This window comes from Rana temporaria, chromosome 2 (assembly GCF_905171775.1).
Source record: "Rana temporaria chromosome 2, aRanTem1.1, whole genome shotgun sequence".
Classification (NCBI taxonomy): Eukaryota; Metazoa; Chordata; class Amphibia; order Anura; family Ranidae; genus Rana; species Rana temporaria.
Genome location: NC_053490.1, coordinates 143,710,086 through 143,723,812, shown reverse-complemented (window position 1 = coordinate 143,723,812; position 13,727 = coordinate 143,710,086). Strand labels below are relative to the sequence as shown.

General features: G+C 40.5%; 1 protein-coding gene across 1 annotated transcript in view; it reads right to left on the bottom strand.

The window, feature by feature from the left end:
* Window positions 1-13,727, bottom strand: part of CPB2 (carboxypeptidase B2) — an 85,646-nt gene that overhangs the window by 70,102 nt on the left and 1,817 nt on the right. The window contains exon 2 of the mRNA XM_040341261.1: window positions 3,252-3,290. Within this exon, the coding sequence (XP_040197195.1) occupies window positions 3,252-3,290 (39 nt within the window). The remainder of the gene's footprint in view (window positions 1-3,251; window positions 3,291-13,727) is intronic.

The window sequence follows — 13,727 nt, the reverse complement described above, 5'->3', positions numbered from 1 at the left end:
TAAATTGGCAAAACAATCAAAAGTGAAAGTGACAATTGGATGGCAATGTCATAGCAATAAACTGAACAACCCCTAGGTTGGCAGAAGAAATACACAGATGGTCTATGTAGGAGAGTCCAGCTGAAAAAAAAAATAATTTATACTAATAAAAGACACAGTTCATAAAGAAGGTCTGATCCAGCTGATGAAAAGAAGTAAAAAGGAAGCTTTCAAAGGAAGAAGACCCCGTAGCCGAAGACTGGTGGAAAAGGTAAGCCGTACACCATAAAGTCTCACACACACCTCCAGTGGTCCCAATTTTCCACTTGTTTTATATTATCACTTGTCTATTGAGGTAGACCTTCCTAGTATTTGCAGCAGTATCCCTGTCACTTCCTCCCCCCCCCCCACCTTCCCCCTTCCATTCTTAGACAGCGCAGGAGTTTCACTTTATCCAAGAAGTGGAAAATGAGGGGTTTGGTTGAAACCAAACCACGGTCAGGTAGACCAACTAAAATTTCAGCCACAACTGCCAGGAAAATAGTTTGGGATGCAAATAAAAAACCACAAATAACTTCAGGTGACATACAGGACTCTCTGAAAACATGTGTGGTGTGGCTGTTTCAAAATGCACAATAAGGAGGCACTTGAAGAAAGATGTGCTGCATGGTCGAGTCGCCAAAAGAAAGCCATTACTACGCAAATGCCACAAAATATCGCACTTACAATACGCCAAACAGGACAGAGACAAGCCTCAAACCTTCTGGCACAAAGTAATTTGGAGTGATGAGACCAAAATTTTGCTTTTTGGCCACAACCATAAACGCTTCATTTGGAGAGGAGTCAACAAGGTCTATGATGAAAGGTACATTATTCCTACTGTGAAACATTGAGGTGGATCGCTGATGTTTTGGGGATGTGTGAGCTACAAAGGGACAGGAAATTTGTTCAAAATTGTTGGCAAGATGAATGCAGTATGTTATCAAAAAATACTGGAGAAACAGTTGCATTCATAAGCCAGGAAGCTGCGCATGGGACGTACTTGGAAATTCCAACATGACAATGATCCAAAACATAAGGCCAAGTCGACCTGTCATTGGCTACAGCAGAATAAAGTAAAGGTTCTGGAGTGGCCATCTCCGTCTCCTGATCTCAATATCATTGAGTCACACTGGGGAGATCTCAAATGTGCAATTCATGCAAGACAGCCTAAGAATTTACAGGAACTGGAGGCTTTTTGCCAAGAGGAATGGGCAGCTTTACCATCTGAGAAGATAAAGAGCCTCATCCACCAATAGCACAAAATACTTCAAGCGGTCACTGATGTTAAAGGGGGCAATACACAGTATTAAGAACTGGGGTATGTAAACTTTTGATCAGGGTCATTTGGGTAGTTTCTGTTGTAATTATGATTTAAAAAGAGTAAACACATTTGATTGATAATAAATGGCTTCAGCCAAACACTAACCATGAGTGAAAGAAAAGTTTTTGTGTTATCATTCATATTCTCTGAAAAATGGCAAATAAATCATCAATTCTGCCAGGGTATGTAAACTTATGAGCACAGCTGTATATTCTGTTTCTTTGCACTAAAATGTATTTTACTGCATTTTGTACAGAAAATATGTGTTTGATCAACAGTTGCGCAAATATCATGCAACATAAAAAGTTACAACTACATAAACATTTTTATTCTAGAGGACCTCTTCTTTCAAAAAATACATTATTATTTGGGGTTTTAAAGTAATTTCTAGCAAACATAGATTTTATAGGCTTCACAGAAAGAAACACTTTCTCTGAGGTTTAGTACAGTGAAGATAAGACAGAGCTTGAGTTTTCTGGATGAGTTCTTTTTTGAGACTTTTGATTAGTATTATATTGATGCGCTGATCACTGATCACTCTTATGCCTCATACACACGATCGGAATTTCCGATGAAAAAAGTTAGACAGACTTTTTCCATCGGAAATTCCAACCGTGTGTATGACCATCAGAGATTTTCCATCGGAGTTTACATGTTCTCTTTTCCTCCGATGGAATTCCGTTGGAATTCCGATGTGAGTTTGGTCAGGCAAAAGCCCGATTGTGTGTACAGGGCATTAGTGGATGCAAAGGATGCCAAGACAAAAACATTTGTGGTTCAAGCCAATTAACCGCTACAGCCCCAGACCATTTTGGTGGTCAAAGACCAGGCCACTTTTTGCGATTCGGCACTTCGTCGGTTTAACTAACAATTGCGCGGCCGTGCGACGTGCCTCCCAAACAAAATGTACGTCCTTTTTTTCCCACATAATATACATGCTATAATAAATATCCCCCAAAAATATAAAAAAAAAATGTTTTTCCACAGTTTAGGCCGATACGTATTCTTCTACATATTCTTGGTAAAAAAAATCGCAATAAGCGTTTATTTATTGGTTTGCGCAAAAGTTATAGCTTCTACAAAATAGGGGACTGTTTTATGCATTTTTATTAATATTTTTTTTTTACTAGTTATGGCGACGATCAGCGATTTTTATTATGACTGCGACATTATGGCGGACACATCAGACACTTTTGATACCATTTTGGGACCATTGTCATTTTTACAGCGATCAGTGCTATAAAAAAGCACTTATTACTGTAAAAATTACACTGGTAGTGAAGGGGTTAACCACTAGGTGGCACTGTAGGGGTTAAGTGTTCCCTAATGAGTTATTCTTACTGTTAGGGGGCGTGGCTACACCTGAAACATCACTGATGACCGTTACCGAATACGGGTAACGGTCATCTCACTGATTACCGTTCACGTATTCAGTCACTAGGCAGAATAGGGGAATACCTTGTTTACAAAGGCATTCCCCTGTTCCGCCTTTGCCGACCACAATCGTGGGCTTCCTGAGAACATCGAGTTCCCAGGACCCGCGGCCGCACTTGCGAGGCACGTGGCGGGCGTGTGCGTGCCCGCTGGATGGCAAATTTAAAGGGACATAAGTGGTTAAGTGGTTAAGGAAACAATTAGGACATACAGCTTTATCCAAAAAAATAGAATAAATACATCCTGATAATATAATATAAATAAAATAAATGAATACACACCAATTTGCTAGTACAAACAGTACAGTACAGCTCATAGTAAAGACAGATACAAATTTTATAGATTGGTGTGGATAGTTCCACTAGTTCGCTTTCCAGTGCTTTCTTTAGGTTAGACTCTCTTTTCTCTAGGTTAGGTTGTTCTATAATAATTCATAATTCTATGATAAATTTGATCTAAAAAAATATATATTTACTGTTCAGTAGGGGAAGATGTTGTAGGATCCACTGGAATTCTGAAATATTAAAAAGATAAAATTAAAAACACCACTTTGTGGCTGCTCTATAATTGAATAGAAAATACTGGACTTACAAACTCAACTGCAGGAATCCCTTATATTTACCTGATCTTCAACACAAATAACATACTTAGGTGTCACATTTACAGCTAATCCAGCTAACCTATATACTGCAAATTACCCACCAATGCTGTCTCGACTTACCTCTTTTATGAAGAACTGGTCTTCTTTACCATTAGCATGGTTGGGTAGAATCTCAGTAATCAAGATGTCTATACTCCCTAAGATTTTATATCTCTTTAGAGCACTCCTGATACAGGTTTCAACATATTACTTACAAATCCTACAAAGAAAAGCTTTCCAATTTATTTGGGGTAAACTTAATCCCTGTATTTTACAACCAACACTATACACACCCTGTATCAATGGTGGGTTAGGGGTTCCTAATTTCTCCAAATACTATTATGCAGCCCAGCTAGCTCAACTCCCTAAATACCATGCCACTGAAGAAATTCCCCTTTGGGTTACGATAGAATCGGTCGATTGTGACCCTCTCTCCATAGCAAATCTCTTATGGCTTTCACCAACACAACGCCGAACAATAATGAACCCTTTCTTTTTTTTTTTTTTTTTACTTTTTCCAATAAAAATTTTTATTAAATATTTTTGACAAAAACTTAACATTAACATACACATTATTACATTTATATATTGACATACATATAACAACACATACATGGTCTCCTTATAATCCCTTATGTAAGTTATTCTATGGTGGCCCTTATATGTCATTCTCCCCAATTCACTTAGAAAGAGAGAGAAAACCTCTCTAGTATATGTACAGATCGGTACGGCATGGTTCCTGATACAGGTACTAATAGGGTGTGTAGAGGCAGGGAGGGTGGGGGGAAGGGGGGAGAGAAAAAAAACAAAAGCATTTCTAACTGTGATTAAAGCATCCCCTTAATCAAGGGTACCCAAGTGCACTACATTATTTAAATTCTAATTTATATTTCTATGTGATGGCTACCTACCAAAAGAGCCTCCCCCTCCTCTCTCTCCAATTTGAGAAGAGATCATGGGGGGGAGAGAGAAAGAAAAAAAAAAAATTCTAGCTGTGATTCAAACATCCCCTTAATCAAGGGCACCCAAGCGCACTATTTATTAAATTCTAATTTATGTTTCTAAGTGATGGCTACCTACCGAACGGGCCTCCCACTCCTCTCTCTCCAATTTGAGAAGAGATCGTGGGGGGGAGGACACAAAAATAAATAAATAAATAAATAAATAAATGTATATATATATATGTGTGCTAAACCTTCCTAACTCTAGTGGGGCAGCACCTGCCCCTTACCTCAACCCTAGTGATTTGTGAAGGAAAAAAAAAAAAAAAGCAAACCCTCAGGGGAAGTATTCTCACCTTCCCATTATATATATAGGTGCTAAATCCTCTTAAATCTAATGAAAGTACACCTCCTCCCTACCTCATCCCTTAGTGATCAACAAAGAAGGAAAAAAAAAAAAGCAAACCCTCAGGGGAAGTATTCTCACCTTCCCATTATATATATAAGTACTAAATCCTCTTAAATCTAATGATCTCAATCTGGGATAGATTAAGATCTCTTTTCGGTCTTCAATCAAAACATAATCCCCATCACTCCTTTCTCAATAACCCTTGTTTTTATCCTGCCTGGACATTCCCATCATCTTTCAAAATCTGGTCAAAGTTAGAACTCATACAAGCCCATCATTTTTACAAATCCACAACAATAACTTCTTTTGCTACACTTCAGGAAACTCATGCATTGCCACATAATGAAACTTTTAGATACCTTCAAATAAAAACATTTCTATCCCAGAATGCCCCCTCAGATCCTCCTACCCCAAGCTTTACGACCTTTGAACGAGCTTGCCACACTGATCCACATAAGCGTGGACTAATTCCCAATTTGTATGCACTGCTGCTTTCGCACACAAATTCTTCCCCCTTATCTTACGTTACAAAATGGGAAACTGATCTAAACCTCCAACTAGACACGCTAAATTGGCCTCAAATCTGGCAGGCTACTAAAGCAACCACTCCAAACATAACTGCTTTAGAGACCAATTACAAGGTACTCACCAGATGGTACCTAGTACCGGCTAGGATATCAAAATTCCTCCCCCAATACCCCTCACATTGCTTTCAAGGCTGTACTGACCTGGGTACACATCTACATATCTGGTGGGACTGCCCCATAGTCAGAACTTTTTGGTCTAAAATCTACAACATCCTTTTCACTATGTTCAAAACCACCTTAACTCCTGACCCAGCGGTTGCAATCCTGAACAATAAACCAAAAACTTTAACGCACCGCCAATTCAAACTTCTACTCCTAGTTTCTACAGCTGCAAAACAAACTATTGCAAAAGCCTGGAAAACAAATAAGTTATGCACAGTATAAGTAAAACATAGAGTAACTCAGGCAATGATTCATGCCAAAGCGGAGGCACTCCTACTTGATAATTTACCCAAGATTGAGTCACTATGGCTCCCGTGGATTGAACATTACCTACCACCTGGTCTTGATTTATCCCTAATATTAATCTGAGACTATATACCCATCTCATATACCATCTTTCATACGATACCCTGGATTTACTGACCGCTGACCCATTCTGGCTACATCTGCCATCCACCACTATTGGTGTTTCACATACAAAAACTTAAACAAATAGTTAATTAATTACCGACACTACCTAAGCTACATTTTAACTTAGGAGACTTTTGAGCTGGCTCGTTTATTAGTTGCTTTCACCAGTATAAACCAAGCCACATGGTTGGATCTTGGTCCTGTATTTGAAATATGTTTATCCCTACTATCCCATATTAACTATGTTTTTTTTACTAACCTTATGGAAAACCTAGTCTCCTCCAGACACAAACTTGTTATTATTTTATATCACCTGGATATTACAATTTTTCTAGATTACTTTACATGTTTTCTTTATTCTAGCAATATATTTCTTGAATTAAACATGGAATTGTATAAGTTTATGGAAATATAAATTTTCTGTATAAGGTATTGAGAAGCCTTGTTTTTCATATTTGTACTTTTTTCTTTTATTTTTCTTAAATTTTTTCTGTATTTCTTTTAATAAAATGTTTGAAAAAAAAAAAAAAAAGAAAATACTGCCAACTTGTGTGAAATACTATGTAGCATTGTCCAAATAAAAGAAGGATACTCAAATTAAACAAAATCAAAAAGCTATTATAGACTTACTGCCACTGCACCAACACGCACTTATTTACATGCTATCAGTTCACTGGCATGTACATATATACTCACCAGCATTACACTTGCTGCCATTAAACCTATGCGCACAACCTCCCTTGCTGCCACTGCAGCCACGCACATTTTTTAACTCGCTGTCACTGCATTAATGCGCTCTTATTTATTCCATTAAACATATGGACAGACTAGTTTAAATGAAAGAAAGCCTTCAGCAAGAGAAATACAGAGAATGCCATTGCTGAGCCCCCTTTGAAAATGCTAAATGTATGGCTGCCCCTGAACTCATCACTGTAAGTTGCTGGCTTAAAATAAACATGCAGCTAAAAAAGTTGCAGAAAAGTCAGAACTTCAAATCTGAATGTAGCACCCTGGTGTTTAGGCAGGGTTGCTCCTAAATTTACCTGCCATGTATAGTTGCCTTGGCTAATTGTTGAGGATCAATTGATTTCACTCTAAGTCTGTAATTGCTGCACTTCTCTATTTTTCCGCTAGGTGGCCAGGTGCCTGGTGGCATTAGATATGAGAAGGGCACTGCAAGGTCAGATTATGGGTATATGGGGCATCTCAGCCAATAGGCAGGGGTTTTCTTGGATCCCTTGGCCTGCTGGGAAACCCTATATAGTTGGAGTCAGGTGATCAGTGTTCTGTGCCACCTGGATGGCTGTCTGGGTGGACGTGTGTTGTATTGCCCGGGCTGCTAGGCCGGAGTTTGGGCCTATACATAAGCAAGAGAGCAGCACAGGTTTGGGATTGCAGCTTGCAGTCCAACCAGAAGTGATGTTCTGCCGTCCGGAGAACCTGTCGTGGTTGGAGGTAGAGGGGAAGCTGTGGCCACTAAGGGACCAACCACCTTATTACCAGGGACCACAGTGAGTAGCTGAAGCAAGTACCGGAGAAGTATTCTCACCAACCGGGGACGGTGAAGACCCAGCCAGCGGAGGTGACTCTTGCAGAGTAGCCTTGTGTGTCAAGCCAGGGACCGAGCAGGCCAGCAGGGTGAAGCTTGAGAAGTATCTTGAGTGCCAAGCTAGGGACCCAGCAGAGAGGGGTGACGCTTGAGGAAGATACTACCGTAAAGATTGGAGGAGCTCAAGGGATTCAGTGGCAGTGAATCATCTAGTCTAGTGAGAGACTGGGAGCTCAGTGGGCTGCAGAACTACAAGAAGTGATTGTGGTGGAAGTGAAGGAACTGTTACACTTTGTGTTGGAAACTGTTAACGACTTGCCATAGGAGACAGCATTCTTACACATGCAGATGTGGTGTCTTGCTGGATGCCTTTCCCTGCATGGCTGTTCTCCTGTTGAAGTCTTGGAGTCTGTCAATTAATCTTGCAAATACTTAAGGGTGTCCTGGCCCCAACCTTCTCTCCCAAAGTTCTGTTAGGAGAAAAAAAATCTCTTTTGCATTCAAGAAGTGTCTGGCGCCCAATCAAGCTACCTTGCATTACACCCACTATGCCATGCAACCCACCATATACAGAAGGATATTGGTTATCTCTGGCCTTGGAGGTTCTTATTAGACCGAAGGAGCTTTCTACATTTGGCACCCAACGTGGGGGCTAAGACGTTATCCTTGCAGCAGTCGCCCATAGCAACCGGCTACAGCTCCATCAGGATTTCGTCTGACTCCATGGGGAGGTGGTAAGTAACATCTATACTTCTAATAGACTGTGTTGTTGTGTGTACTACCAATGTGGGGAAGAGCCAACAAGTCTCACGGCTCATGGGAGAGGATCAGCCTGGTCTTTTAACACTTCCTGCCAACACTGTGAGGGTTAATATAGACTCCAAAATGGACTCCAGTTTTGGCGTGCTGCAGCATGAAGAAAATGGGCACCACAGTTCCCAGAGAACATCTGCACCAATCCGTTGGCAGGGGGAGGAGCCTCCACTCTGCAGAGGAGGACGCACTACTGTTTGGGTCGTCATCTTGGGTCTGAAAGCTACTGGGTTTGAAGCCCCCACCCAATATCGGGTAATTTATACCTACGGAAAATCACCAGTTTCTTTGCCTCTGGAACAATGATTACTGACACAGGTATTTGGATGGCGCTGAGAGGGGAGATCGATCTGTATATCTCTCAAAGTTCTGCAGCTATGGGGATCATTTGCTGGTGGTGTTCTGGATTTGCTCTGTTCTTACGCCCTTGGAGTATGTGCTATCAATGTGGAGAATTGCTACTGATAGCTGCCAGACCATCACTACCATCACAAGTGATGAGGGCAGATTGGGCTTGCTTATTCTGGTCAGACCACCCTGGCCCGGGCAGAGTCTTCTTCAGAGTAGTCCAGTTTGTCCGGTGACCCAGCAGAGACCATAGTGGAAGTGTCAGTACCCGCTGCCACCACTCACTCTGAGCCTTCTATCACAACTGCTAGTCCGGAGCAAGTAGTGCCAGCGGCTCCCCACCTGTCTATGGAAATTTAAGTGCCTGCCTCATCTACTACCCAGAGGCTACAACGACCAAGGAATGCTGTCCTACAGTTCTCACTCATTTTGCCCAGTATGTTCGTTCATCTCAAAGCAAGAAAGGTGAACGATCTCAAGTTCAGACCTGGCGGTACCTGATACTGGTAAGCAAAGTGGGAGAGGAAGATGTACGAGATGAATAGAGTGACTGTTGCATGAAGTTGTCGAGATGAACCGGGTAGTGAAAATATCCCTGTATACTGTTCATCTTCCCAACTTTGAGGGAAAAGTATTCTTGCAGTTGGGAGAGTAGCTAAGATATTACCGCCTTGAAATACTTCATGAAGAAATTGTTACGGTTGAAGATGGGACCTTGCTACATGCATATATGCTCTGGGTCGCTGAGTAGAAATTAGAGATGAGCTGAACACCTCCCCTGTTCGGTTCCCAGCAGAACTCCTGAATAGGGGATCCCTTATGAAGTCTTTGGGAGCCGAACAGGAAAAATCGAATTGTTTATTTTGAAGGTCTATATGGAAGTAATTGGCCATTAAAGGGTCATGGGGGGCGGGTACTGCCCTGGGGGACATGTATCAATGCATTTTTGTTTTATAAGACAATAGTTTCTTTCAGGAGCAGTGATTTAAAAGATTTTTACAAGTACAACAATAAGATGAAAAATTCCTTTAAAAATAGTGCCTGGGGGTCCCCTTAGTCTGCCTGTAAAGTAGTGCATCTGTAGCATGTATAGAACATGCTGTGGCAAAAATAAAATTTCTAAAAAAAAATAACATTCAAATCACATTTAAAACGACTTGCGGCTTGCACCCGACTATTGAAAAAAAAAAGAGTAGCTCCCCCAGTCAATACCATTTTTAGGGGGTTTTAAGGGCATCCCCACATCAAAATTAGGAAAAAAATGGCGTGGGGTCCCCCAGAAAAATCCATACCAGACCCTTATCTGGGCATGAAGCCTGGCAGGTCAGGAAAGTGGGGGAAAGAGCAAGCACTCCCCCTCCTGAACCATACCAGGCCACAATCCCTCAACATGGGCACCTTGTCCCCATGTTGATAGGGACAAGGTCCTCATCCCCACAACCGTGGGCTGTGGTTGTGGGGGTCTGCGGGCAGGGGGCTTATCAGAATCTGCCCCCCATGTGAATGAGTATTGGGTACATAGTACCCCTACCCATTCACCCAAAAATTGTCAAAGAGACACTTACACCTGTCGGATCTTAGGGATATCTATGCTTAACTGATTCTCTGAATCAGTCGCATAGATACGACCGGCGGAACTCAGAGATACGACGGCGTATCAGGAGATACGCTGGCGTATCAGGAGATACGCCGTCGTATCTCTTTCTGAATCCGGCCCACTGTCTGTGAACACAGTTCGATGTGCCATCCAAAAATGCAAGTCAAAGCTCTATCATGCAAAGAAGAAGCCATATCTGAACATGACTCAGAATCACTACCGTCTTCTCTTGTCCATAGCTCATTTAAAATGGTCTGTTGCAAAGTGGAAAACTGTTCTGTGGTCAGACCAATTGAAATTTGATATTCTTTTTGGCAAACATTGGTGGTGCGTCCTCCAGACTAAAGAGGAGAAGGGCCTTCTGGCTTGTTATTAGTGATTAATTCAAAGGCCTCCACGCAAATGGACTGAGCAGCTTACATAACTGGAAAGGCATCATCAATGCTGCACATATGCCCCTATCCAGACAATGTTTTTTTCAGGCCTTGCATATTTCAGCAGGACAATGCTATACTGCATCTACAGCAAAGAGTCGTAATAGAAGAGTCCGGGTGCTTAACTTTCCTGTCTGCAGTTTAGACCTTTCACCAATTGAAATAATTGGCACATCTTGAAACAAAAAATATGACAAAGACCCAGGACTGTTGAGCAGTTAGAATTCTATATCAGTGTAAAAGGGGGGAACTAATGCGCAAAACCAAAACTAACCAAGGGCACTAAAACTCTATATTAAATAATCAGATAATAAAATAAAGTAAGATACTAGGTAAAATACTATTTAAAACAGCTGCCACTACTTAAAGGTTCTCACACACCGAAGATCAAATGAAAAATGGGTGGTGTAATGGCGCTTAGCAATAAGAATTAACGAAAATAATAAATAATAAAAATACACATAAACGCACAGCAATGTGTGAAGTATGACCAGTGTATCCAATTAAACGTGTTCCACTCCTATTTCCTTATATCCCACCATACATCAACAACCATGATGTGCGGGATGGATAATGTGAAGATAATGGGATCCAAAATAGATGACTAGAAATATTATTCTAGTAAATAAAGAAATCCAAATATAATGTGAAAAAATATTTGCAATAATAACGTGATAAAATCCAGTGCAAACAATAAATAATTAATAATTTGGTGAAAAAGGTAACATCCAAAAATGAATAATTAATAAAAAACACCTTAAAAAGTAATAGAAAAAATATCAATATGTGCACTATATTGTGCTGAGAAAAGAATAGTGTTCAAACAATTGGTGTTCAAAAAATATATAAATATGTGCTTCAATAAAATCTACAAAGTGCACTGTGCTCCATAAAATAAAGTCCAAAATATCCAAGTGCTTGATTGAATATTTCCCCAAAGGTGCAATAGTGCTTGAACAAAGATGATACTGCAATCCACTGCACGATCATTCAGTTTAGTTGTGCAGATCAAGCCTTATTAAAGGAAATTCTAGCCTCTCACCTTAAATCAGGCTAGATATAGCCTATAATGATGTCAGTGTAGCCCAGCAGGTTCAGCTGTGGATGTGTATCTCCAGGTCAGCTCAGCTCCCTCCAGTCATCCAACCACAGATTTCCCCAAAAAGCTCTCAAACTGGCACTCAACAGAAGCACAATAGAATCCCCATAGTGTAGTAGGCAATAATGCGTTTAATAAAAAATAATATAGCACTCACATTTAGATTCGCTGTGATCAGCATGCAAATGATGACAGAAACAATATAGCAGCAGTTCTCCGCTCTCGGCCGCGAGCGGAGATGACGTCACCGACGGCACTCCTCCTCCTATTACTTTTTAAGGTGTTTTTTATTAATTATTCATTTTTGGATGTTACCTTTTTCACCAATTTATTGATTATTTATTGTTTGCACTGGATTTTATCACGTTATTATTGCAAATATTTTTTCACATTATATTTGGATTTCTTTATTGACTAGAATAATATTTCTAGTCATCTATTTTGGATCCCATTATCTTTACATTATCCATCCTGCACATCATGGTTGTTGATGTATGGTGGGATATAAGGAAATAGGAGTGGAACACGTTTAATTGGATACACTGGTCATACTTCACACATTGCAGTGCATTTATGTGTATTTTTATTATTTATTATTTTCGTTAATTCTTATTGGTAAGCGTCATTACACCACCCATTTTTCAATCCTATATCAGGAAATTAATCTCCTCAGTTTCCAGACATTTAACCACTTAAGACCCGGACCAAAATGCAGCGAAAGGACCCGGCCAGGCTTTGCGATTCGGCACTGCGTCGCTTTAACAGACAATTGCGCGGTCGTGCGACGTGGCTACCAAACAAAATTGGCGTCCTTTTTTTCCCACAAATAGAGCTGTCTTTTGGTGGTATTTGATCACCTCTGCGGTTTTTATTTTTTGCGCTATAAACAAAAATAGAGTGACAATTTTGAAAAAAATTCAATATTTTTAACTTTTTGCTATAATAAATGTCCCCCAAAAATATATAAAAAAACTTTTTTTTCCTCAGTTTAGGCCGATACGTATTCTTCTACCTATTTTTGGTAAAAAAATCGCAATAAGCGTTTATCGGTTGGTTTGCGCAAAATTTATAGCGTTTACAAAATAGGGGATAGTTTTATTGCATTTTTATTATTATGGCGGACACTTCGGAACAATTTTGACACATTTTTGGGACCATTGTCATTTCCACAGCACAAAATGCATTTAAAATGCATTGTTTATTGTGAAAATGACAGTTGCAGTTTGGGAGTTAACCACAGGGGGCGCTGATGGGGTTATATGTGACCTCATGTGTGTTTACAACTGTAGGGGGGTGTGGCTGTAGGTGTGACGTCATCGATTATGTATCCCTAAAAAAAGGGATCACACCGCCACAGTGAAGAACGGGGAAGCCGTGTTTACACACGGCTCTCCCCGTTCTTCAGCTCCGGGGACCGATCGCGGGACTCCAGCGGCAATCGTGTCTGCGGGTCCCGCGGTTCCGTCACGGAGCTTCGGACTGGGTCGCGGGCGCACGGCTGGACAATAGCACAGCACGTACCTGTACGTGCATGTGCCCAGCTGTGCCATTCTGCCGACGTAAATGTGCAGGAGGCGGTCCTTAAGTGGTTAAAGAGTGTTGTTAAAACAAAAGGAGATGCTACACTGTAGTAAACATGGCCCTGTCCCAACTTTTTTTGAGATGTGTTGCTGCCATCAATTTCAAAATATTTTTTTTTTTAAATGGTACATTTTCTCAGTTTAAACATCTGATATGTTTTGTTTTGTTTTATTTCTGAAAAAATATGGGCTTTTTGAAATTTACAAAAAATGTTTTTCTTTATGACATAGTAGGGATGGGTTATTTTTTTCTGCTGTCTGTGTCCTGCTGGGTAGATTTTCATGCATTTCCTGTCCTAGAGACCCAGCAGGAAATTAGAAAATCGTAGAGAGCTGTCACCGTCCTTATTAGATTTATCTTTACTTTGTTCTTTTGACAAT